The following is a 27,958-nucleotide window of genomic DNA, read 5'->3' as shown; positions in this document are numbered from 1 at the left end:
GCAGCAACATTGCCTGGCCTTAGGGCTGCTGTGTATGACCTGGAGGTAAGGGGGAGCTGCAAGGGGTTGGCAGGAGGCTCTTGGTCCTGGGCATGACCTGAAACTGCACCCTGCCGGGAGTGGGTGGTCTGGTGGGGCTCTCAGTGGCGTGGGAGCCCCCAGGAAATGCCAGGCCAGTGATCACCCCGGTGAAAGGTGGGTTGGGGTGCCTTAACCCCTAGCTCCCACCACCACCAGGTGGGTGACCCCTGAGTTGGATGAGGGCCGAGAGGGCCAGTGTGTGTGAGGGGCCCAGAGAGGGTGGACCCCGAGAGTGGGAGTAAGGTGGGCGAGGTGCCGCGGTTGCTCCTAGGAGGAAGGGAGTAGTGGCATGGTGAGGCCCGAGGAGTAGGGTGCCTAGAGAGACCCAGCCCGAAGGGGAGAGTCCCCTCGATTGGCCCATGCTGGGGCCAGGACCAGTGAGGGTCAAAAGGGCCGGGGGCCCACCACGAGGGACGCCCAAGAGCCAGGGGCCTGGGGTCCCGACTGGCCTTGAGGTGGGCCAGGGCTAGGTAGCCGAAGGTTCCGGGGGAACCACACCCGGGAGGGGAACAAGGCTTTGGGTGGGTGAGGTAGCCCAGATGACAGCGGAGTGGCCACCTGTGTAGCAAAGATCATAGTGGAGTCTTGCATGGAGGATTCTGGGGCTCAGTGCAGGGGCCGGTGAGGAAGAACACCATGATGCCATCTGCGAGGCTTGGGCTGCAGTATTAGGGGAGGTTGGAGCTGCAGAGCGCCCCTGGGCATCAGGGCAGTCGAAGGGCAGCCTCCCGCTTAATTATCATCATAATTGAACTTATTATCATCAAAGGCGTGGGGGGTGAGATGAGCGGGCGGTTGCCCAGAGACAGGTGGGCGGGCCATGAAGAGCTCGGCCCTGAGTAGGCCTGCTGTCACGGTGACAGGCGGGCGGGCCACAGAGCTCGGCCCCGGGAGCCCCCCTGTCACAATCTGGAAAAAAATCTTAGCAGGTTTTGTTACTGTGACGGGCTAGCTGGCAGTGACCTAGCCCAGGGGTTTTGAAAGGGCAAAAGATGATTGGAGGACTTGAGATTCCCTTTCCTCACCAATCTGGTAATGATTTGGCCCAGGGATTTTGGAGGGGTAAAAGATGATTGGAGGGCTTGGGATTCCCTTTCCTCACCAATCAGGCCCCAGAGACTCACCCCTCCAATCCCCTGATTGGCCCCTTGGGTCACCTGGAGGGGGATAAAAGGGGCAGCGTGGCCAACTTGGGAAGAGACCAGCAAGGGACCATGTGGAAGCAGTTGCCCCAGAAGAGCCTGAAGGAGCAGGACCTGCAGGCAGCAGTTGGACCCTCAGCGACACCCGGCGTGTGGCCAGCAGGAGAGGCTTCCTGCTGGGCTCCAGGATCCCCTACGAGAGGCTGTGGCCAGCAGGAGAGGCTTCCTGCTTCAGCAAGGTTCTGAGCAGTGACCCGAGAGGTTCCCAGCTCTGCTTCCAGCTCCTCCAATCAGAGACTAGGCAGCTCAACATGAGGCTGGGGCTCCAGGAAGGTCAAGACCCCCTAGCAAGTTGAAGTAATAATAGCCCTGGTGGCTGTGTGGCAGTGTTCCTGCCTATCATGTGGGAGATCCAAGTTTAAATCCCAGCTTTGGTGACCTGGGGTAAGTCAGCTAAGAAGGAGAAATTTCTCTTGCAGTGGAAAGGGGCTATCGTGTTTTCTCCCCTTCCAGGTACCTAGGCCCTATATTTCTTTGACATTTTGTATTTTGTGCCTTTTTATATTTCCCCAACCAGTATTGTTTGCTCTGCTGTTTATGTTTTATATTTTGTTAACCCTGTCTTTTGTCAATGATTTTAAGTGTCTAACCCTTGTTGAATCCTGCCCCCTTGGGGCATTGTAGTGTCTACTATACCCCCTGATTATGCCTGTTATGTTCCCTCATTAAAAGGTATATGGTTAAGTCCCCAGTGGTGGTCTGGCTCCGCTCTATAGCGGGAGGAGAGTCCCTACACCTCCCACAGTGCTTGTGTACCTGCTTTGATCCCTTCAATTGGAGGGGGGGGGTACCTCTTGGAGTATTTCCCAGGATTACATTACTAACATTGTTAACAGCACTCTCTGACTATTTGCTGTAAAATCATTCAATGAAGGAGTTAAACAGTGTGGGTTAAATGCTCAAAGCTGAGTTCTTGAAGTTAGGCATCGAAACTAAGGGACTGATTTTTTTACAGTGCTAAGTTGTGACATTAACATCAATTGGGGCTAGAAAAGGTTAGAACATCAGAACATCTGCTTAGGTAACTAATTTATGTACTTGAACTTAGAAATTTTAATTCTTGTACTCTTTCCTTTAATGTGCCAACTTCCCTGCTCTCCCCTCTGCTAATATCTACCTCTTCTCTGTGATTTGTCATAAGGATATCTTTAATATGGATCTACTTAAATCCTGGTGAGACAGAGTTTTTTCATAGTCCACTCATGGTGCACACAGCTGATTTTTGTGGGCATTTCACAGCAGCCCTGCTCCTCAATGCTGATTTAGAGGAAAGGTCCCAGTGCAGGAAGGAGGGACAAGGGGGCAGCTGTCACTTTGACTGCTATCTTTCATGCTACCCCACCAGCTGGCACCTTCCCTTTCTGGCAGTGAGGACCATTGACTTCCACTGGTGAGCTAGCATTTTATTTTTATTAAAGTTTTTTTTTTTTGTTGTTGATTTATCAGATATTGCAGACAATCCCAGATTTCATGGTTTCCATGAAATTCATGGTTTTATGAATTAAGTAGTTTCCTAATCATTAACATAATGAAAGTTGTTAAAACATCAGCATAAAATGTCATGGACAGTCTGTGTTCCACCATGGGAAATGCTTAAAACAAGGGGCATTATATGTTGACCCAGATCCTCAACTGATATATACAAATGTGTCCCCAGTGAGTAAAGCTGTAGGTCCTGAGATGCTTAGAAGCTGTGAGTCTTTCATCTTATGACTTGAATCCTAATTCAGCTGACTTGTGGCTATGGACAGTAGCATAACTGAGAACAGAGAAGCAGGGGTAGGAGCCCCATGTACCACCTTCGGAGAGAGGTGGTAAAATAGCTATTGCTACAGATCGGAAGTAACAATGGTGCCGCCTCGACTCGGCATGAGGCAGCGCTGGCTGCCATGCTGTTAATCATCCAGGACATGGAGCTTCCCTGTTACACCTCTAACCATGGCTAGCCTCTAGTTCTGAGGGCATCTTATTTGACCCAATTAAACGTACCTTTGCTAGATCCATCTGTGGGTGTGAACTCCCAAAAATCAGTGGCTTCAGATCAGGGGTACAATTCTCCCTTTTTTTTTTTTCAATGCAAGATGCATTTATATCCATAGCACGAGAGCAGATTGAATTAGAAGCTTCTTAACATTTAACCAAAACTTTCACCAATATTTCTGTCTTTATTAACAAAAGTGTAAATTATATTTCCTCATGCGCACCACCTAGTTTCTAGCTTAATGGAAGACACTAGTATGTTCTTATATTTACCACAGAATTGCACAACAATGTGTCCACCTTGATACTTCTAAATTACTGTTAAGGATGCAATGGGCACACTTACACATGACACGATGTTGCCATAGCAATGCACTACGGCAACATAGCATCCATGGGCATCTGCACATGACCAGCAGCTACTTTGCTATAGTGATGTGCTCCCTGATATAGCATGCCGGTTTGGTGAAGTTGCTGCTAAAAATAAACATACACTGCGCATATGGCACAGTGTGGGCTAAATAATGGCACAGTAACAATTTTGATACGGTGGCATGTGTAGATGTGTCCACTAGAAACTGTTTACATTAACTTACCTTCCTCCCACATCTGCAGTGTATAAACTATCATGCCAGTATAAATCGATATTAAAATAAAAAATAAATTTACAGAATTTCTAAAGCCAATGACTAACATGATTATTTAGTCTTAACTCCTAATGTAAGACATATGCCACAGAACCTCTCTGAGTAATTCCTGAATATCTAGTAACTTCTAGCTAAGCTGATGTATGGCTTCAGGAAGAACATAAAACTTTGACTTAAATGCTGAAACCCTACACAGTGAAATAAATAGCAACAGTCCACCTCATCCTTATTACATAATTTGTACCACTTCCAGATAAGAAGCAGTTGACTATGACAAGCTTTCAAGTAGTGTTGAGCATTGCAGAGGTATCTCATGACATTCTGTTTGCATATCTTTATATTAGACATCCAAGGCATTATTTTTTGATGATGTAATCATTATACAGAGCTTTGAGTATTACTCACTTCAGTAAGAGGTAGATTCAAACTGAGAAGTTCATGGGTTGTAATCTAGGCAGTAAACAATATTACCAAGGCTATAATTGATTAAGACAGTGAATTTACTAGGCTATATAATGATCAGATGGCTCAACGATTTGGAAATGATAAGAAAGTAGACTTGATTGTTTTTTTTTTTGTTTGTTTTTTGTTTTGTTTTTTTTATATACCTTCAAATAAGAGTTCACTGCACTTTGTATCTTTTTCAAAATATGTATGTACTTTCAAAAAATGACAAATAAAAAATGAATCAAATGAAATGTTTGGTTCCATCCAAAATACTGTTTTGTTTTCATGCCACTTAACCATAATCAACATCTTTTTAAAAAGGTTAGCATCAAAGTAGAAACAACTTTTCAAGACAAAATGTCAAAACACTGAATTTTGATAATATTCTGAAATATTAATTTTTGTTGCTAGAATCTATTTACCAAATATGATTGATATTTATGAAAAGATCTGTTTTGTCTCCAAATTGCACAGTGAATTTACTGATTACAAGGATGGAAGGAAGGAAGACTCAGATCTACTCAAATCAGCAGTGCAGTAAGCAAACCCTTAGTTTCAAAGCTTCTACTATGATTTCTATATGTAATCTGTTTTCAAAGTAAATTACTCAATTAAAGTTAAATGCCAATAATAATTACTCATTCTTGTTTCTCCTTAGAATTAGCACCTACAGAGCAACACTTTGACAGAAACTATGGATCTTTCAGTTTTCTGGAAACATGGTGTGTGTGGTTTTTTTTTTTTTTTATTCTACATTAACAATCTTGCACCTTACTTAACATAGGTTTTAAGTATTAATTAAAGAAGATGAAATGTATCTCCTTTGCAGAAATTCCACACAAGGGCTCAGATGTGCCTTAAGTAATGCATAAGAGAGCTGTCAGCATGGGGTGAATTTCAAACACACTAAGAAATAACAGATATGCTAAATTGCCTGAGTCTTAAATTTTGGATCTTGCACTTGTTCCTGCTTCATTTTTCACAGACTCAGCCAATGTGATGCTTAAAATTGCTCATGTTTCACAGTTCATGGATCCACATATTTTTCCTTCTGATGATAGCCTGAACCATTACATCAGTACAGATGTCTGGATTACATATAAAAGAATTGATCCCATATTCACCCCTAGGGAAAAAAATTGCCTAAAAATATTTGAGCCACTGAAGACCATGACCTAGATTCTATTCAACCTATAGCAGGTCTAAGCGTGCTTAGGGGCCTAAGTGTGATTCTATTCCATCCTGTTAAAGTTCTTGAAAATCCATGAATACATCTACTATTGTAACACACCATCATTGGATCTTTAAGACTGGTTGCATTTACAAGAGACATTGACTGTGCAGTAGTGTTGCACGGCAGGAAGCATGATGCAACACTACCGTGCAATAGTAATCAGCTACTGCACAGTCGGCATCACTGTGACAGGGCACCTGCAGTGCCTGCACTTTGAGGTTTCTAGTTGGCAGTGGAGCAGCTGGCAGGTGGGTCCTAGCCACACCAAGGCTACCACATGACCCTAGGAGGACCCTGGGATTGATTGAGGGGGGTGGAGCAGCATCCATTTTAACCCAGACCCTCAGAGAGAAAGAGCAGTCTGAGCTGAGCAGGCCAGGAGGCAACATTAGGCTGACCTCCTGGAACATCTTGGAGGTAAGGGCAGGAGCTATGGGGATGGTTTGGAGGCTCCTGGTCCTGGGTATGACCTAAACTGCACCCTGCTGGGGAAGGGTGGTCTGGTAGGGCTCTTAGTCACGTAGGAAACCCCCCAGAAATGCCAGTTACCACCCTGGTGAAAGGTGAGGAGGGGTGCCTTATAACCCCAGGCCCCGCCAATGGGGGGGGTTACCAATAGTGGAAGGGACTAGGGCCAGGCAAGCCTGGTGTCAGGCTGCCTGTGTCCAGTATAGGGACCAGGCATGGTGGCAGCCACCTGAGGCTACAGGATGAGAAACCCCAGTGTTAGAGGCCATGCACAGTGGCAGCCACCTGAGCCTATAGGATAGAAGACCCCAGTGTAGTGGGGCCAGGCATGGTGGCAACCACCTGAGCCCCACTCGGTGAAAGACCCCAGCAGCCCAGTAAGGCCAGCCTGTTACAGTCCCATAAAAGCCATTCAGTGATGCTACTTCATGGTAATTCCAGTTACTGTGTGCTCATTTAATACTTGTTTATACAAGTACTAATGACTGTGCAGTAATGACTGCTCAGTCACTGTCTCATATAGATGCAGCCACTGAGTCATAAAAAAGCAATGAGGGAGAAGGACCAATTTTTTGTTAATAACAGTTTTTCAGGGACTGTAGCAAAGTGGAATAGAATTGCACTTGGAAACCTAGTAGGTGAAATAATATTTATCATTAAAAAGTATTTTTTTCTTTGAATGGCAACCTAGAAATCATTTCTTTCTGCTTATAAAAGTCAAACCATAAGAATATATGCCATTGTATCCTAGACTAACTCTGCACTGGTTCTGGCTCTTGGTATAAAATAAACTAAACTGATGGCTGCCTTAACTTATTGCTGGTTGCCAACCACTCCTCAGGTCACAAAAACATTTGTTCATCTTTTGGGCTTGGTACAGACATTACACAAGTGATTGGGAACTAGTCTAAACTTGTAATAGAACAAAGTTTGGCACACACAGACTGGTTTAAAAATGGTGGAACCTAGTCTAAGCTAGGCAGCCTGCATGCCCTCCTCTTCCCCCTCCCCCACTCCAAAGGTCAAATTTGTATTCTGTTCACTACTGATGTAAACTATGCTACTTACAGAAAACTGTGTTAACTTAAATAAATTCTACCTTGAGCTTTTTGAATTCCCACAGCTAGGTATAGGGAAAGATCTATCTGCTCATTCATGCCTTTACCTGACACAGAGGTACCTGTCTGGGGTCTTGTGAACCTAGCATTCATTCCTGCCTGTGGCAGGGGGCCAGGTTACATGATCTGTTCAGGTCCCTCCTGACACTAGCTACTATGAAACTAAGAGGGTACATCTACATGAGATGCTTTACTGTACATTAGACTTATCTAATGTGCAGAAAAACATCACCATCTACAAGGGGACAGCAATAACTGAGCAGTAGATTAATCTAATGCACTATTTTCTAGTGCCTGTAGTGCATGTGTAGATGCTGACCAAGAAAAAAGAGCTCCCAGTCAGCCTAGGCAGCAAGGGGGCACAGAGGTCAGGGATAGCTGTCTTCACTCAGCAGGACACTGCCTGCCAGCCACATGGAAATCAGGATGGGTCCTGCTTTCCATGGGACAGGGAAGCAGCTGCCCAGAAGCTGGAATAGCTCTCCCCTGCCCCACATAGATTGGGACCAGTCCCCATGCCACTTGCCAGCCCACAGCTGGTATCTGAGAATCTGGAACTCCCCCTGGCTGCTGCAGGGGGGCAGAGCAGAGTAGGAACAGCTCTGAATTAAACTCCTATCGGGAACAAATTTGCTCATGACAAGCACACGTTCAGATTTGTGCGGGGGTAAAGTTTAATGAACCTGAATTTTCTGCACAGAAAATTCAGGCACATTAATTTCATGTGTAGAAGCACCCATTATGAATACAAAGAGTATTTAGGGTTTTTTACAGACACTTGGGCATGGATGTCATTCTGGGAACTGTTATGAGGCTGGCACTGCATTGCTAACTTGCATTCTGAGTGGGCACAAAGGATGTTAGGCAAAAGAGACATTTTGATGCATAGAAATATCTGTGCAAGTATCCTATGGCTTCATTAGGAGAGAAGGCAGGAACAGTATGAGAAGGCATAGTCAAGCTTCAGCAGATTGTTACGACATTGTGTTTCCATGTGGACCTACTGTACAACTTGTATTCCAGATGTTGGCATCTTCCCAAGAATGTTTGTCAGTTAAGAAAAAAATATCTCATGGTTTTGTGATGTATCACTGATAAAATGGGCATTAGAATGAAACCAATAAATTAATTTGTATTTAAGGACAGACCGACACTCTAGCAGTGAATGCCTATTTGGAAATGATTCATAGCACAGTTTAACCATGCTAAGATACTTTGCCATGGTTACATACGTACTAGTGACCAATTCCTTAAGAAATAACAGTCAACTATTATGTGAGAAGCGAGAAGAAAAATATGATAACGAAGTCCCTTGTGCTTCAGATTTTTTAATTAGTTGCTAGTTAAGGGTGATGCTGAGTTTTTAAAAGAGTTTTAGTTGTCAGTGGACATCATTTACAACTTGTCTTTAATACTACTAGAGGCAAAATGTGGCACTCACTGGCTTAATCAATTTCTCCCTCCCCTACCCCCTCTCCCTCCTCATTTTTTTCAAATTACCAAAAACAGTGTAAAACTTTTAATATGCAGTAAGAGCTAGATCGCTGTCTTGCTGAAAGTTGGTTCACTTAGTATGACTGAGTTTCTGTGGCCCTTGAGGCACCTGTGTGTGGGTATTGAATGACTTGATTCCTACTTGTTCCATGGCACTTCAATCCTTGCCCTACTATGTGGAGGATTTACAGTCGTACCTCAGACAGTCAGCAAGTACACTCTTCTTTTCTTTTCTTGTATTTTAAGGCAGTAAAGAAGAGGCCTGCTTATTTGAAGTTGGGATGGAAATATCTCTTTTTGTTGCCATTCTTTCTGGCCTTGATACCTGAAAAATTGTTTTCCTTGGCCATGTCCATACCAGCATGGACATTTGTTTTCCCAGGGACAACTAGCAGTGGTTCACTGTTCCTAGGCTTTACTGCCCACCAGTCAGCTTTCCCCTTAATCAAAATTCCCTCAGTTCTTCCTAAGAAAATCCTGTCATTGGTTCATTTTTCTTTAAATCCCTCTTTGGGGCGTATCCCTGCTGAGATGTCGAAAGACCCTCCCTGTCAGGTGATCAGCTGTACATTTTCTATTTTCCTACTCCCTTCATACCTACTGCTAGTTCAAGTTGAAAAGAAGAAAAAAAAAAACAGTACAGCCTGCTTTGTCAGATTTTCCCAGAAGCAATCTTTGTGGTGCTCTGTGACTCTCACCTTATCTTCCTCAAAGTTGTGTTGCATACTCTCTCTTTCTGTCTGCTGTCAGGTCTTTCTTTTTCCCTTCCAATCCTCTCCAAACCACACCTCTTGCACCAGCAAACCTCCTTATGTGCTATTTTCATTAGAACATCACATGCAAAATATGCTGCACTTGAATGAGGGAGATTTTTTTTTTTTTTGGTATTAACCATGTTTCACAATGATTTTCAAGGACAGTATCATAAAATCATATTGGTCCCATTAGGCAACAATATCATTCAGTTTTTTGGCAGCAATTCCAGTTTAAGCCTGTGACATTTTCAGTGGGGTCCAAAGTTTGTGGGAGCATGTGTGTGTGTGTGTGTCTCTCTATGAATTCTGCAACCCCCAGGTCAAAATCCTGAAAAATATTTAAATCATTAGTTGTTAGCCACCCCAGGAGTGAACATAAAGGCAACCACAAAAAAGACAATGAAAAGCCAGCATTGTTGTAATCTGTTGCCATCAATGTGTTGATTAAAGCAAATATTAAACTGTAGGGTATCAGCTAAGCATTAAGAGGATCTATTGGAGCAATGAATGAAATCAAAAATCTAATTACATTTTGCTTGCAGCTTTACTGCGTAAAAAATACAAAAGAAAATTCATCTTTGTTGTGGTTCAGATTTCCTCATCCTCTTCAAATCTGCTCTTAATTTAGAAAGATGTTGGTTTCCACTTTCAAATTTTCATAAAATATTACTTGGACTTCCTGGATTCAGTGTAAGCCTCATGATTGACTAAGAGTGCAAATGTCCATTGACACTTAGAGCCAGAGCCAACTGGAACACATGGGACCAAATTTGCTCCTGGTGCTATTACAAAGGAAATTAACTGGGGTCAATTTGGACCATTCTTATGTTCAGCTACTGAAAGCATTTGTGTGCTTAGGATATATAAAGTGCTGGGGCTCCATAACTCATATGTTTCCCCTCACTCCCTAGTCTCTTCCTTACAGGTGGCACATCTACACAAGACACTGACTGTGCAGTAGTGTTGCATGGCAAAAACTGTGATGCGACGCTACTGCACAGTAGTATTAGGCTACTGCACAGTAGCATCATAAAAAAGGTGTTTGCCAGTGCCATTGTGCAGTAACTTGGGTTACTGCACATTTATTTAGTACTTGTTTATACTTAAACAAGTATAAACAAGAACTAAATAAATGCACAGTAACCTCTTCACAGTAGTGTCTCATGTAGATGCAGCCAGGCTCTCTCATTTTCTGTATTTCTCCTGCAGTAATATTTCTTGCTTCTCTTCCACTATCATTTTGATTCCCTGCTCCACTATTGCTTGTACTCTCCTTTTCTTTTTGTTTTATTCCTCCCCTCCTTTTTTACCCTCCATTTTCTGCCTTGACTGACATCTTTCCTCCTTTATTCTCCAGTCATTTTTCTTTTTTACCAAGTAGTTACATGCAGAATGCTGGCTCTCTACCTCACTTTTCCCTTGCTCTCTCCCTTTTCCTCTCTCCACTTAGTTGTGTTTGTTTCTTTCTTTCTTTCTGTGTCTGAGCTTCACTTCTCTTCCCTAATCCTCTCCCCAACTTGTTCCATTCTTCTCTGACCCTTGTTTCTTTGTCTTCCACTTTACCCACTACACTCTTTTTTTTCTCATTTTCTCTTGCAGAAAAAAATAAGGCACTAGTTAAACCACAGCATCAGTGGGTGCATCTACACGAGATGTCACCATAGCAATGAGCTACAGTAATGGCGCTCATCACTAGGCTATGTAGCATCGGTGGGCAGGCACTAATCGTGACACCACAGCTACTGCATAGTAGCAACAAGCTACTGCACAGTAGCTCATTGGTCCTGTGCATTATCATTGAACACAACCCATGCACTGCCAGGACTGTGCAGTACTGGCAGGTATTGTTCAGTCATTTAGTACTTGCTAAAGTACTAAATTCAATCTGCCTTGGGTTAGGTAGTGAGCTCCCTCTCCTTACTTTCCATGCTGACTCTGTCATACCAGGAAACATATCATAGTATATCCTTCACTGCACACCTTCCATCTGTAGAATATTAAAGGACTGGGTTTTCTTTAGGAACTGGTGTTCTATCATATGCTTCTGGGAAGACAGAGGAATTGTTGCTAGAATAGTTTGGCACTTGACATAATAGCATTCATTCATTGATAGACCAACAGAACTTTAAGGCTAGGGACAGATATTACACATAAAGCAGTATAAGTGATCGAAAACCGATTTAAATGTGTAACATAACAGAAGTTCAGTGCACATAAACTGGTTTAAAATGGCCAAAACTGGTTTAAGATATATCTGGATGAATGTAATACAGGGGTGGGCAATTATTTCGGCTGAAGGGCTGCTTGCTGAGTTTTGGCAAGCCATTGAGGGCTGCATGACAGGCAGCCAGGGGCAGATAAATATTAATTTTCTAAATTTTTAGGGGCCCAGTGGGACAGCTAGAATGGCCTGGGGGGCTGCATCTGGCCCATGGGCTGCATTTTGCCCACCCCTGATGTAATATCAGACTTCACTGATTTAGGTTAAACAAGTCTATCAAACTTCAGTCCCAGACCCCTCCTGACACAAGGTAGGTCTCAGTCCCTCTGCATCTCAGGATGCATTGTAGCCCCTCCTAACCCTCCCTTGCAGGTCAGGTGGTCTAGCCTCTGCCCCAGCTTGTCTGCTCCCATAGGCTGAGGGATAAAAAATTATTGGAGGGAGGCTGAGCCCATGTCCCCCTCCCTGCCCAGCAGGTAAGTCTGTGGGGGAAGGGACAGGGGAAAGGAAAGGGCTATGGGGTGGAGGTGGGGGGCAGATAGAGGCCTCAGCAGTGAAAGAGGGAGTAGGGCAGAATCAGAGCCACAGACAGGGGCTGGGGTGAATAGGGCCCCGGCCAGGATGGGTGGTGGGACAGTCAGAGCCTGGGCAGCTTGTCCAGGAGCACAGGAGGGTTCCCGCTGCTGTGCGCACCCTGGTGGAGGCCCAGTGGGCACAGACTCTCTGAATCTGTGTGGAGGGTGGAGGTGGCTGTCACTTCATACTGGGCTTTGCACCCTACTGCCTTGAGAGCTGCATAATGGCGTGTGTGTCCTGCCACCAGGTGGGTGGGGGTGTGGTACAGCCCAGCAGAAACAGGCATGTGGTGTTGCACTACTCCTGGAGCATCTGGAGCAGTGTGCAGAGCTCAACCTGCAGTGGAAGCTCCTTCTGCCCCATGCACAGATCAGTGGAGCATGTGCCCCCCAGGACTTTGCTGAGGTGTGCACAGTAGTGGGAGCCCCCCCCCCCCCCAACCCTGGATGAGCAGCCCAAGCTCCAATTGTCCCACCACCCAGCCCAGCTGAGGACCCATTCACCCCAGCTCCTACCCCTGCCTTTACCCCATTCCCTTCCTCACTGCAGGGGCCTCAATCTGCCCCCGACAGCCCTTTCCCCTTCACAGAACTGACTGGTACTTGCCAGCCATTCTTGGCAGCCAGTGATCCACACACTGGCTTGCAATCCTGGCTGCATGTGCATCCCTCACCACCCCTGCTGCAGCCACCTGGAACCCGCGACCGGGCTGCCTTAAAGCCCTACCCACTGCCCCACATTTGTGGGGGCTGAGTCCCATTAGCCCTGGCCTTCTGTTGCCTATGTCTGCTACAGTCCAGGTAGGCAGTCTCACCTATGACTGTTATGGAGCTGAGGCAGCCTCCCCAACCCCACTGGCAGCAGCATGGGGGTGAGCAAGGGAAGGGATGGATCCTTGCCCTAGCTCTAGGTTCTCTCAGCTAGGGTCTGCACAGTGGGGGGATGGAGGGAAGCTGCCAGAGGTGGGTGCTTTCCCCTCATGCAGCATGGATCTGCTGCCCTAGCCCCACCCACTTGCTGTCCTGTTCAGCCTCTCAGCCATAGTGGGTGGCTGGGGAAGAGGAAGGAATGGATTCCTGCTCTGGTCTGAGCCCCCAAGCCCAAATTTGCACCACAGGTGATGGTAGAAGTATGTTTCTGTCAGGCTCAGAATGCCCCAGCCCTTCTTCCTCACCAGCTCCCTGCCTGTCAGCTGCAGGGGGGGGGGGGGTGGGAGGGATGGGGGAACAGACCTCCTCCCCAACCCCCTAGTGGGTGGAGTAGAAACCACTGAGGTGAAGCTTTCCCCACCAACACCATGGCTCTGCCAGACTGTGGACACCCCAGCTCCACCCTGTCACCATCCCCCTGCCTCCTACCAGCCTTGGGGGCTCCCCTCCCTCACTGTGCAGACCCCGGTTTGGGGGCCAGAGTGGAGAGTCTATTCCTTCCCTGCCCCACCCCCACAGCTGACAGACGGGGGTTCTGGTGAGGAGGTGGGGCTGGGACATTCACAGCATACCAGAGCCATGCTGTGAGGGAGAAAGACCGTACCTTGGGGGCTTTCCCCCCAACCCACTGTGCAGACCCCAGCTGGGGGTTCAGGGCTGGAGAGGCATCTATTCCCCACCTATGGCTGACAGGCAGGGGGCCAGTGAGCAGGTGGAGCTGGGGCATTTGCAGCCCAGAATAGCTGGGAGGTGTGTGCAAGTGCCCCCCTTGGCCAGTGCAGGCACCCGCCTTCCTTGGCCAACTGATGAGTAAACATGTATTCTGTTTGTTAATGGTCCAATCTATGCAGTTTAGAGAAAGCCACATAGATTGAATCAATTCTACCTCAGGCTTTCTGACTTTCTGTACTTAGACTAATGGTGTATCTCTCTCAAAAACCCTTATTTGAAACTTACAGTTACTTTCATCTCACTTGAGCATCAAGTCCTGTCACTCTTCTTGTAAAGGTGGTGGATCAGACTTAAGGACCAGATCCTATTTTACCTTATATACCCAACCTGTGTGCACATGAAAGCTGCTTGTACTGCAGGAGAGAACTTTTCAAAATGTGGTGATCTTGGAAAGGTTAATGAGACCCTTTTGGCATGTTTGGTGGTGGCCAGTGGTCATGTTGGGAGTACCACTGAGGTCAAGGGGGACAAAGCACAATCCTAGTGACCAGGTTGGTATGTATGATAGTTGGGAGATCTCTCTGTGAAAAAGGTCAGAGTCTATTCTACTGAAATGGACTGTGCTATTGAAAATACTGACTGATTAGGGCTAGGTGAGCTCTGGCTTCTGCTGGCAGAGAGGTGACAAATGTATCCAGTGTCCCAGGAACTGAAGGAGGTTGAGGGAATTTGGATGACTTTCCTCTCAACCAATGAGGTGTGTATCCTGCTCTGAGCACCTGATGGGAAGAAGAAATAAAACACTAGCACATTGGATCCATCCAAGAGCTCCAGAGGAGGTGGATTCAATCTGTGTTGAGAGCAACTCTCAGATATAATGTATGTGTATATGAATATATAATTATGTGTATAGTGATTTTAAAGTTTTCTTTGTACATTTTCATGTATTGTTTGTTATCCATTTGTTTTAGTATTTGTTACTGTAGTAAAAAGATAAATGCAGACATTTTTAAAATTCATTAGTATTATTCAGTGAGACAAATATAATGTCAAGTACCCTGCACTAGATGCTGCTGGTTTATATATATAAATCTATAGTGAACCCAGAGGGGCTATGCAATGATTACTGCATAATCGTCGAAGCTCGCCCACTAGGCAGGCAGAGAGGGAGATATATGGTGCCGGAAGGTAGTATATGAACCAAAGGCTGTGTGGCTAAGTGAGATAGATGTGGCCCTGGATGGGAGGCGGTCCTGGATACTGTGTTTGGCCTCTGCTCTAAGTTGGGCAAAAACTGTTCCAGTGTTTCTTATCCATTTCATTCAATAGATAGCTGTAGGTGTTCTTTATGTGATGAGTGGATCTCAGTATAGGAGTTGTTCTTAAAGAAACAAAAGAGGTGGTGAGTGGACTTATGACAGCACAAAAAGTATTTCAATACACAAACCACAGTAAGAAACTTTTATAGAGCTCTAATTTTAAGAACCAGTATGATCTCTGATGAAAAGATGCCTACACATTGACTTTATTTCAGTAGGAAAATATCCATGTACACACAACAGATTGCTCCTGTCACTATACACCACTTATATGAGCTGGGCTGTATTTTATCATTAATAATGGTCATAGCACAAGATCTGTGACAAAAGGTGGAGGCAGGAACTAGAGAGGGGGTCACTGTTTAAATGTTTTTGTTACTGGTACAACTAAAAAATGAAGGCTATGCCATCCCACCCTTATTCTATTACCTGCAGCAGGCAAATACGTCATTCCCTTTGAGTGCTTTCCACATAAGCTTTTGTTTAAGGGAACAAATACCATAAAACAGTTATTCTTTCTAAATAAAGGACATACTTCCACTTATAAAATTTGAATTGGAACACTTAAGCAGGACAGAGTACCATTTGTATCAGTAATTCACTATAATCAATCTAATGTTTCAGGCATCAATAAATTTAATTGGTTGCCATTTAATGTCAAAGTAATTACTCCAAAATGACATCAATTTGCCATCTTAAAGAAAACAAAAGTAATAAACCTTTCACTTTCCACATTAAAGAGTCTTTCACACTAGCTCCTAATATAAAACCTAGTTATATAATACCCTAGTGTAAATATTTAAAATGGACATTAAATTATCTATGTCAGGGATGATTTCTTACCCTCTGTTAATCCACATTTTATTACTTTACTGTAAAATACAAACATTAACTAAATCGCTTTTGTTTCAGTCTGATTTGCATTTGACAGACTTAAATGTCTTTAATACATTTAATACTACTTCTCCCATCTCCAACCATCTAGGAATTCCCACTCTTTCTCTCTCATTCTCATTTACCTTGGGGTGAAATCCTGGCATCAGTGATATCTTAGGAAATTGTGCCATTTCTTTCAATGAGGACAAGATTGCATGATTGATTTTTGTCTTAAATTTTCCTATACAGTAAAAGACTCTTCTTTTTCACTGGTCCCCATTTCTTTTGTAACCTTATTGCCTTAGCAAAACCCTCCCTAACATTCAACCCACCCTAGGCACAATGCTTGCAAAAAGATTGGCGAAGGCAGATATATCTTTGTGGACTCCCATGGGAATTAGTGGTACTCTGAATGGGCCTAATAGTTCATTCACATGGAGCCTTTTGTAGGATCAGGATAATGTTTATTAATGTTTTATATGCTATGTTTGAATTTCTCTAGTTTCTGAATGTATAGATTTAGGGCTTAGATTTGTCTTCGAGCAGATATGGAGGCCAGAGTTGAATTTTACCAGCATTCAGGTGTGTTCCTATCATGGCTTTTGGTTTCTGCTCATCTCCAATTACAACTGTAAGAATTGTGTAATATTTATAATAGTTCATTTGCAGGAAGTTCAGGGCAAATCATAGTGGTGATGGGGAAATATTTACATGGATATAATCCTTTATATTCTCAAATAGCTTCCTGAGGATTTAGTCTCTGATTTTCTTAAGAGTTGCATGGCTAGATCCCATACTTTCCTTTAGATATTTAATAGAATGGTCATAACATTTATTTAAAATTTAAAAAGCACCTAGGACTACTCTATAAACAGCCAGAACAAATGACTAACCAAAAATTCTTACCCCTCTATGTTTGAAAAAGGATGTCATTTTGCTTCATGGAAAGTTTAACAAATTGTTCCAGTACGCACATTGTAAAATCTCTTTTAAAGGGCAAAGTGATGTAGGTACAGAATCCTGACTACAAAGTCTGGTGTTAATCACATGGGGCCCAAACTTGCAAGATGTTGAGGGGGTTGTAAGAGGTTCTGAGCATTCTTAATACCCTTTTCTCTCAAACAGCTGATATGTAGCTGAGGGTGGGTCAGCTCCTCTACTCATGTTTAGTACCTTACAGCACTGATAAAATTAATATTTATACACTACCTTAAGTGTATTCATGGCACTTTCCAGAAAGAAAATAACTAGGTTGAAGTAAATTGAAACTACCCCAGTTGACAATCTAACAGAGTTTTTACATGTGCTCTGGGGGTGGGGAGGGCCCTCTAATTAAAGCCCTTCCAGCATCTCATGTATCAGTGTCCCCACGCTTCAAAATGGTAGCAGGGCACTTTAACTAAAGCTTGTCAAATGAGCTTTAGTTAAAGTGCCCCTGCTGCCACTTTTAAGTGTAGGAATGCCGATACACAAGATGTGAAGGCTGGCTGGAGCATGCTAATTACCACACTCCATCCAACTTGATTAATCGAGTCTGCTCCAATGCACTGTAATTATAACACATTGGAGCAGTCTCTGGGCATGTCTACAGGCACCGTAAGTTCATACCCATATTTGAGAAACTTACATTGTAGCTAATTTAAGGGATGTATGACAATAGGCAAGGAGCGTGAGAGCAGAAGAGAAGTTGACACAGTATAAGATCATGAGTTTGCTTGGAGTCACTGTAAGCAAAATCCCATTCTGTATTTTTGTGGATTGTGTAATTCAGTACTAACTAGCTTTTTATTATGCAGCCTCAAAAAGTTCCTAATATCAGAATGATAATGGCCCAATAAGAGCTTGGATAGCATGGATCAGTGCTGAGGGGGGAGGGAAAGTCAGAAGAAATAGGTTCTAAAGAAAAGTTTGCAATCATTTACTTCATTGTCCCTCTTAATATGAAGGGTAGACATGGCATAGAAAAGAATCCACCAGACCAGGTTTGCTAGAGTACTGAGCTTTAATCTAAGAAGATGAATAAATTCAAAGATTAGCACTGCAAAAAGATATCAAATTAATTTTGAATTAAAAATGCTTTTACAAAGATAACATCTGCATCTTGGTTCCTGCCCCACCCTGCTAAAGCTTAGAGTACTAAATTCCTTTTTGTACAATTCCAATGCATATGCAGTCTTCTAACAGCACGATAGTGTGTGTGGCATTTAAATGAATAATTCTTATTTGCAACAAAGATTTCCTAGGTATGAGTTTGAGCCAGGACACCATTATGATTAGTAAGTTTACTCATTCTTCACATATCAGGTCCCACACATTATTTTAAGCAAATGGAATAAAATTGCTGCTCACTGTAACATCCCCTTCACATATGACAGCTTTAAATACCAGCAGAGTATTTGTCACTGCATTGATCTGTTTAACTGCTTATAATTCATTTGTGTTCAAGGGCTGAACGTTTTATTTAAGTCCCCTGCTATGAAGCTCACAGCTGCAAGCTGATGTTCCCTTAAGGCACTCCACTCACACACACACACACAAAAAACAAAAAAAAACAGAGAAGGTATGAAAACGTGTAGGAACTTCTCCCAGACAGCAAAAACAATGCCCGAGGCAGGGGTTATGCTGACTGCACCTCCTTATGGCAACTGATCATCATTTGTTCCATGATAGCTTTACCTTCTAGTAGACCCTGGGGCATCCCAAGGAGCAGATGGGAGCTCAGCCAGGTGTAGGGGAAAGAAAAGGCAGACAAATCTGTTTAACTTTTCTTGTCTTTTCATAATTAGATTTACAATCCTGAACAAATATGCCCCTTTAGTGCTTTATGCTGATTGCAGGAACATCGTCTCAGTCTCAGTAGAGCTGAATTTGAATGACACAATAATCTATCCTATTCCTTCTCGGTTTGTTTTGTTAATCATTCAACCAAAACAAAACAAAACAAAAACCCCGAACAAAACCTATAAAGGAAGGCACCTCAGAAACAGATGAAAAAACTTTTTTTTTCCTACAAGAGACTTAACCATAGAAGAACTGTTTGAATCTATTAGTGGTTGCATTTTTATTACATGATCTTTGGAAGCCACAATAACAAGAAGAACAAGACAAAAGAAAACATCACCAACAGTGAAGAATCCATTTACTTGGAAGCTGCAAAAATAAGTCAGCAGCAATTTACGCACTTTCCTTAGCCTTGGAAACATCAAACCTCCAACATTGCTTGGACAAAATTGTGAATACAGTAGATTTTTAAGTATAACTACACTTAAATGACTGTACTGGTTAGGAAAAACAAGGCATATGACTGAAACCAAATTAGTTAGAGTTCAGGTTTCTATCGCAATGTTTGCCAGAAAGCTATTTTTTTTTTAAAATAAAAACGGTTAAAATGCAAACTTTTACATCTCCAACACGTACAGGTTTCAGACAACAAAGGAAGGCACATACATTGTATGTGATAATTTTTCAAAACTAGCTTTTACATTTTCACAGATTAAAAAAAAATGTCTGTTTAAATATTTTATTTCTACAAAGTGAATTTACATTTTAAAGTACAAAGTGCAAATACTACGGTTGTTTTTATTGCCTTTTGGTGAGGAAATCTCCCACATGTCAAAGGGATCTGCCTTGGATATGTAAACTGTTCATCCTTGCTTCTTAGAAGCCTGCTAAAAAAGATATTTGAAAAAGCCACATTACTACTGATGCTTTCAAGTAAATTCATTAAAATACAAAGATGTATTATTTACATTATATGAGGGTTTCTAGGCCACTATCAGGATAAGACGCCATAGTGTTAAGGGCTGTACAAATACACATGAAAAACTGACCTGAAGAGACAAAATGCTGTTCATGTAGAATGGCATAAACCTTTTTAACACCTTCTCCCTCTGACTTCCTTGCGTCTGTACTTCCTTGCATCTGTGTTGGTTTCTGCTAAACATAGAATTCCATGCAACAGCAGCTCTCATGTGAGTGAGGAGCCAAGAAAGGTTAACCCAGCATGCTATATATGCCTATCTTGGCTCCCCACTCACATGAGAGCTGCTCTCACATAGAATTCTCTCTCTCTCTCTCTATATATATGTGTGTGTGTGTATATATATATATACACACACACACATGTTTTATGGCATTTGCTGCATAGGAAATGGGTCACTGACTAATGCAACATGTACAAACAATAGGGGTTTTGTAACTTTTATTCAAGGTAAAGGTTTTTCTATTATGGATCTAATTGATACTGTGTGTGTGCATGTACATATGCATGGTGGAAACAGGAAATTGAATAAGGGAATTATTTGTAGCTACTTACCTACCTTTTGGAGATCTGTTATAAATTTTACCTCACAGAAATTACATATGAGACAGCATGGGATGGTGAGTTGGTAAATATTTTTACATTTTCTTCCTGCCCGCCTGCCTTCCTCTAACCCTTCCTTTCAATGTACAGAATGTACTGAAGTGTTTGATAACTCTTCCATTTAAAACAAGAAAAGAAAAATAATGTGGACCCTCCCGCGGTCAACTGCCCATCTCCAAAATGATGCTGACGACTTGATTGTTCCTTTTTACGTGTGTGGTTTATTTTGAGTAGACTCTTTTCAGGCTAGCTCATTTCCAATGGCTTACTTCCAACTGAAAGCTTTTGTGATGAAAGCCACCTCTTGCATTTGTGAGGTACATTTGTAGCCACGCATTGTTATAGTATGTAACTGCCAACACAGGGTTTGCACGACTGGCCTTAATTCAAGGCTCTCATTTCTCAGCAACAGCTTTTAAAATAATTGACACTGAGTCAGCAAAAATACTGAAAGTTTTGGGGTTTTTCTTTTAAATGGAACCATTAGGGCTCTTTTATGATAGATTATATATGTAAGAATCACATTACAGGAAAAGGAGAGAGGAAGGCATATTATGCTTTGAGTGTAATGCACGTGCACCAGTAATTGCTATTATATAATTAAAATAACCCTTTGAACATTTTTTGTGTTCCACCATAGTAATTGTTTTCAGGCTGCCTTGTAAGTGATTTGTGGGGGGGGGGATTTGCAAAGTTAAGACCATAAACATTTGTTTAGACAAAAAGAAACTTATTGCATCTCTTTAGTTATGAGAGTATTTTACATTCCATCAAAGGTGTGTAGGAGGTCTCTGGTTAAAACCCACAACAAATGTAGAGCTTGCCTTAGGAAGTGTGAACCTCACATCAAACAAATCTAGAGACACAGTAAGTAACAAATTGACCAGCAGCAAACAGACAAATAGCTTTTGGGGATGCTGTATCAATTTCACCTTGTGTTCTGTTTTTTGACAAGTAATCTGACTTTCTGATGGATGGGAAGGTGATGAATAATTAACCACAATTATGTCATTTTTCTATGAGAACTCATTCTCTCTTTAATGTTACTGTATAATCTCTTGAACCATTACTTTAATGTACCAAATTGCCATTGTGGCAAGAAGGACCAGGGCAGCTTACAGCTCAGAGGCCACTCAGCCCACCAGCAGCTCCCCCACAGGCTGCAGGCAGGATCTGCCAAAAAAAGAAAAAAAGGACAAGGCTCCTCACTGCTTCTGCCTTCAGCAGGTGCCAGTGAGGGGCCTGATCCTTTTTTTCTGTGGAGCTTGTCTGCCTCCCACAATGCCAGGGGGTAAGCTGACTAATAGCTGCAATGCATATACTACATCAGTAAGTAGTGTAGTTTGCAATGATGCAAACTCATCTAAAACCCTCAAAACTCACATACATATAATGTATGATGCCATTAAGCATCACAAAAGTAAATTTTCATCATGTGTACATCATGACATCATCACATGTACAAGCGTCCTTGGATACAAAATGGTTGAAGTGCTTCTCTTAGTGGAGTGCCTGGCATCAAAGTAACAGGAAGTTATCCCCATGATGCCCGGATGAAGAGAACTGTTAGCATTAAGAATATAGAACTATAAAAGCATTCAGACAAAAACAGGGTCCATACAAAATGCACAATCTTCTAAACCTTCTCTGGAGCTTTTTAATGCATCCTGTGTTTTGGGTGCCCATCTTGTTTTAATTATAACATACCCTGTTAGAATTTTGTGTGCTGTTCAGAACCAAGCACACCGTCAGTAATTTCCAAATAATGTAAGGTGGTATTATTCAGAACAGTAGGAGTAAAATCCTGGCCTACACAGCATTTAGGATCTCTAGAGCCATGTGTTTACCAGAAAAAAAAAGATGGCTTGCTGTAAAGATTATAAACTGTAGTCGTAACACATCTGCTGGTCAAGGTGAACCCTAAATTCCCCTTTCCTCACATAAGGTTTACATCTACCAGTCAATAGATATTAAAGCTACAATTGCTTTGTCTGCACTAGGATTGTAACATGTTAAAAAACACGTATTTCTGATTGTTAAAAGAGCGTTTAAAGAGATATGTAAACCTTGTGTGGGTCCTCTGCATAGGAAAGCTGGTCAACCAGCCTGAGATTATGTGTACTTGGGGACTGCCAGGAATATCATGGGCAATCAGCCAAAGTCAGGGACCTGATAGCATAAATCAGGGGTGTCAAGCATCCAGCTGGTGGAGACATTCTCCCCAGCTTGCTGCACTACCAGCAGGTGAGGGAAAGTTGGGGGTGTGTCAGTGTGGAGGTCTGCTGCAGCATTTGGGGCTCCTCTACCCTGGGGGCATAGCCCTCAGAGACAGAAGGATGAGCAAAGGCTGCGCCAACACAGCTCTGCTTGTCCTGCCACTGTCCTGACCCCGAGGCTGGATCCACCACTGCTCTGTCCTGTGCCAGATCTGGCCTGTAAAGGCCCCCATGGCACAAGTTCAGCCCAGGGTGAGTTTGACAACCCCAGCATAAATTAAAACCTATTTAAATCTCTGTGTTGGGCCTCCCTTTCAAATGCAAAGCATCACCATATCTTAATGAGTTCCATAAGACGGTTTAATTACAATGATCCTAGACCACTTTATTCTTGAATGGAAATGTCCATATGTGTGTTTTATGTGGTTTAAATGTGCACTTTGACTTTGCACCTTCAGTTGACTTTTTTAGTTTTCCTGAGAGAGTCTATGTGGAGAATCCCTTACTAATATGGCTGCTTGCTGAGTATCTGCATGTGGAAATTCTTTCCCCACTTCTAGCCACAGAGAAGTGAATAAACATCATCTGTAAATGGAGCCTCAAAGCTGCAACAATAGCAGTTGGGAAATTCCTTACGGCGAGGGAGAAGAGAAGAGGTTGCGCCCAGTACTCACCTGCCTGTTGGAAGAAGTGCTTTCAGCATTAGATTTAGGGGCTGATAAAGAGAGAGGGGAAAAAAGTGGGGAAAGTGTTATGATAATGGCTTACATGTTGTTATGAGTCACATTCCCCAGAACAGGAAGCCCCCATTGTGAAATGCCATTCTACAAAGTACCGCACACTTTCTTCATAAATGAGCATTTTGTTCTGAGTATCTAACTGAAATGTGAATTTTCTTCTTTCCCCCTCTCAGTAACACAGCTGCCCACTCACTGGACTGACTTGAAAGCTGACTAACAGGATCCTTCCCAGTAAATAAGTTAGGCTTGTTTAATGAATGTTGTCATGTCCTGTGTGAATGCTAGACATTGCAAACTCATTTATTCCTTGGAATTTAATTCTAATCTCCCTCAAGAACAAAGAGCATGGAAACATGGTAAAATGTCTGGAGGCATTTCCTTCACTTTCCTTATAGAAACTGGAAAAGAGCATTAGCCTTGCCAGTTGAAAGGCATCCTTAAGATTCAATATAAGAATGGGAAGACTGCCATATGCATTTAGATGGCTAGTAAGGAGCTACAGTGCATTAACCCAGATTGCTACTTTGAATCCAGGGTGAGAAGCAGGTCCATGAGGCTATTACTCCACCCGATCTCACAAGTGAGTGGGTGGACAGAGGTAGGGTGTCGTGGTTAGAGCACTTTGCTGGAAAGTCAAGCAGATGACATTTCATGTCTCCTCTGAGTGACAGTGGGGCCTAGAAACAGGTCTCCTGCTTTTTTGGTGAATGCTCCACTCATCTGGCTCTTGGGGCTAGAACACGAGAGAGTCCTTCTCCATCTAATACCAATTAATCATAGGTTTCTGGTTAGCTAGTCTTTCGTGAATGAGACATATGTATCCATCTGCAAAGGGTGTGCACAAGTAGCTGTTTACCTGCCCAGTGATTGTATAGTCTATTGCAGAAGTTGGCAACCTATGGCCCACAAAGGTCTGATTAGGCCCGCGTTCTGCTAATTTGTGCCAATCCCCCTAATGCTGCCCAGCTCTCCAATTTAGCCCCAATCTGCATTCCATGGTTTGCTAAGGGAAGGCTGACCCCCTGACACTATCCCAACTTTTTCTACTCTGTGCAAGGGGCTACTCTCTTGCTTTCACACTGCATCCTCTGTTTTCTGTTGCAGCAGAATTAGCTAATCCAAACTGTCACTCGCCATGCTTTTTGGTGGCGTGTTTTTGCCATGGCTCTATTAGGAGAGTGAGTGAGCAGCCCCCAGCACAGAGCAGGGACAGCTGGGGTGGCAGCAAGGGAGCTATGACTTTTATGGTGGTCAGGTTGCCAGCTGTGTCCCACTATTAGTAACAGGTTATTGAACCCCTGGTATATTGCATACAGTCAGTCTACACATTTGTGTCCACAGGCAGGGCAGTGGCAATGTATAGGGGGTGCATGGGGGTGCACGTACACCCCCTGAGAGTGCTGGTGCACCCCTGACAGGTTGCGCTCCCCACTTAGGTGATGGGCGGAGGGGGCCAGGCGGGAACACTGGGGCCCTCCTGCAAGCTCCGGCTGGGGAGTGGGAGTGCCAGATGAAGCGCCGCAGCCACTTCCGGGAGCACCATGGCTGCTTCCCAGTCAGACCCCCCCTGTTGGTCGGCAAGATTGGCCAGGGGGGACCCCCTCCCCCTCCAGTTGCTGACTGGTCGCTGTGGGGCCACGTGCCCATGAGGCAGGGCATGTTGTTCTCTGTGCCTAAGTGCAATGGAGAAAGGGAAACAGAATTCTGCCTCAGGAGCCTGATTTTGCTTTACACTAAGACAACTGTAAATGGCTCCTGTGGTGCAAAGTTGCCTTAATATGTCTGTAAATGGGTAAAGCCATTATTTACACCCAAGCCTCTCTGCTTTGACTCAGTATTTTAAAGGAGATGTAGGCTGTTAAACATATTTCAGTTTCTTCATTTGTAAGATGGGGGTTAATGACATCTATCCATCTATTTTCCATTAAGTGTTTTTTCCCTTTTTCTCTTCTCACACTTGTAATATCTTTTTGTAACATCCTATGTGTATGTGCCCTGTGAAATATAATATCTTAGCCTGGTTTTAAAAAATCTAGTTAAAGAATACAAAAAGATTCTTACTATGGCGTTTCTTTGTATCTGCTTTACCTTCTTCTTTTGTTACTCCCAGGCAGCCCATTAGTTCATGAACTGACAGAGATTTGTCATTGTTCACATCACAGTATTCCACAAACTTCTTCACACATTTTTTTGGTTTTGACTTCTTTCGCAGAAATCTCTTAAATGGCTTGATTTCCTTCTTTCCAATGTCACCACTGGAATTTTTATCAAGTTGCTTGAAATACCAGTGGACAACCCTCTCTTCCAGAGTGTGATTCGGATCAGGTTCTGAAACCCTGAAATAGAAACAGAACATTATGCTTCGCTTCTGCTCACAGAATCCTCTGTTTATACTATTGCACAGGAACTATTAGATCATTACCAGTGATAAGGGTATTTCTTCTTGTGGGTTTTTCAGTGAACTAGGGTGGTTAGAGAAATCATTAGGAACTAATCTTTTCTGTCTTTTGAAGCCTGAGTGGAGCAGACCAGTGTGCTCCAAACAAACACAGGTCCTTTGAGAAGAGCCAGATCCAGAGAGAGAAAACACAGAAAGACAAAGGGAGCAGTGAGAATCTATCTCAGGGAAGGCAAGGATGCCAAATTATGTTTCTACCATAAAATAGTGAATATATAGAAATAGCTCCATCTCTTATGATTTATTGATATAATTAGAAAGGAGGCATAGTTAATAACGAAAAATACCAAGTGATTTAGTGTGTAACAGAATGGAGGGTCTGGAAGCCGGGTGGTTATCTTACTAATAGCATCAGCACCTCTAGGAAAGGTTGCACTGCAACAGGCATGTTCATACAATGTATGATCATACAACATTGTATTTAAAAGAAGAAAAGGAAACAGTGCTCCACTTGGCATAGAATCTATTTCTAAGATTAATTAATGGAAACATCTCATTACAAATTCTACAATGAGAAGTGGAAACTATTATTTTCGTTTCAATGTGCTGTTTAAAACTCTCCGTTGCAGAAATTGAGCTACTTTATTGGATGACCCTACTGCTTTTGCCCACTATTTAAATATAGCTCTCCCTCTCTGCTACTTTGATATGTTACATGCTAAATTTCAGATTAAAGGCTAAATTGTGACTTTAAACTCTTTTTTATGATGAAGCATAGAAAGGAAATATTTTACTACAGAAATTAAAAGCAAAAGGACATTTCTTTATATGAGAGAGAAATAACAAAACACAGAATACTGAATCAGACTGGGAAATCGTATAGCTCAATACATATTTTTAATTCCAGCTTATGTAACTGCATTTTCTATAAAAGCAGGAACACAGCCCACTTCCTTCAAGTGAAGAGCAAGCAGTATGAAAACAAATGAAGACTGGGATGACTTCAGCTTACCTGTAACTGTACTGCTGCCATGGCTTTTTGTAGTTTTACTTTATGAATACAGCCTATCATAATAATTTTTCAGGAAACATTTCTTAACTGTTCTAATAGGATCTGTTTATCTGGTGTAAAAGTGGAAATAGAACTGCTACTGGAAAGCAATTCTATTACAAATTACAAATGTAACCATAACTCTTTTAAAGGTCCCTAGTACAGATCCATTTCCCATCAGTCACGTTAAACATACCTGCTAGAAGACAATGACGGATCAGAGACTGCGTGTACCATATCTGTGGAAAGTGCATCTAGAACACTGGTCAGGAACTCGTTCTTCTTGGCCCCTGGACAACCTAGAAAGACAACAGATTTTCTTTTTTCCCACATTTTTTTTTGTATAATATCATAATTTAAGTTCCAGAAAATATTTCATTCTCAGCAGTAGACCTGAACCAGACTCCAGACTCCCATGAACTTTGGAGAAGTTCAGAACCTGATCTATAGCCAAGCTCCTAGATGCAGGCCCACTTCTAGAATGGGAGAACAGATCCAATATCCCTTAAAACTGGAGAGGTCTTGATACAGCTCTAGACTCCATGACTTGGTTCCATCTCCTACAGCTTCTAGATTTTTCTCTGATTTCTAAAATAATTACACTGTTGGTATCATGTTTTGAAAATAAATAATTTGAATTGTGTCTATTACACAGATAATTTGACAGTGCCAAGTGCAACGCCATGCCTTTGTGCTTAGATTTTCTCCTTTATCACTTATAAATATTGTTTGTTGAGCACCACCAGTATGCAGCGTATAACCCCTCTGGCTAGGGACAGACATTACTCATAAATCAGTTTAAGTAATCAGAAATTGGTTTAAACCTGTAATAAAACAGATGTTCACTGCTCATAAACCAGTTTGAAAAGCTGAAACTGGTTTGAGATAAACTTGGTTGAATGTAGTATCAGCCTTAACTGATTTTGGTCAAACCGATTTAAGCAATATCTGTTTCAGACTCCTTGCTGGTTTAAGTTAAATCAGACTCCCCCAGCATCCTGGCATGCTCTCTGGGCTGAGCAGGGCTCTCTGCTCCACAGCAGTGCTGGCCCCTCCCCTTTGCTCCCTGGATGCACCTCCAACAGAGACTTGTAGGCACAGCAGCATCTGCTTGGCTTCCTCCTGCTCTCTCCCTCCCGTCACCACTCCCTGTTAAGCAAGAATCCCTCAT

General features: G+C 42.8%; 1 protein-coding gene and 1 long non-coding RNA gene across 8 annotated transcripts in view; one reads left to right on the top strand and one right to left on the bottom strand.

The window, feature by feature from the left end:
• On the top strand, positions 1 to 27,002 carry LOC132244107 (uncharacterized). Of its 2 annotated transcripts, none has more exons than XR_009455708.1 (4): positions 1 to 45; positions 4,832 to 4,894; positions 5,016 to 5,079; positions 26,940 to 27,002. It is a non-coding gene; the product is annotated as an uncharacterized LOC132244107 (long non-coding RNA). The 2 variants fall into 2 exon arrangements; XR_009455706.1 differs by lacking the exon at positions 1 to 45 and adding an exon at positions 2,361 to 2,673.
• SMOC2 (SPARC related modular calcium binding 2) overlaps positions 18,003 to 27,958 on the bottom strand; it is a 211,874-nt gene continuing 201,918 nt past the window's right edge. For 2 of the 6 annotated variants that reach the window (XM_019479868.2, XM_006259389.4), the window contains 4 exons: positions 26,984 to 27,086; positions 25,400 to 25,674; positions 23,273 to 23,313; positions 18,003 to 19,687 (listed from right to left, as the gene is read on the bottom strand). In XM_019479868.2, coding sequence (XP_019335413.1) covers positions 19,664 to 19,687; positions 23,273 to 23,313; positions 25,400 to 25,674; positions 26,984 to 27,086 — 443 coding nt within the window. In that variant the 3' untranslated portion in view covers positions 18,003 to 19,663. The remainder of the gene's footprint in view (positions 19,688 to 23,272; positions 23,314 to 25,399; positions 25,675 to 26,983; positions 27,087 to 27,958) is intronic. The other 4 variants (XM_019479866.2, XM_019479865.2, XM_014596833.3 and 1 more) reach the window with 4 other exon arrangements.

Source organism: Alligator mississippiensis, chromosome 1 (assembly GCF_030867095.1).
Source record: "Alligator mississippiensis isolate rAllMis1 chromosome 1, rAllMis1, whole genome shotgun sequence".
Lineage (NCBI taxonomy): Eukaryota > Metazoa > Chordata > Crocodylia > Alligatoridae > Alligator > Alligator mississippiensis.
This window is presented reverse-complemented; position numbering and strand designations above follow the sequence as displayed.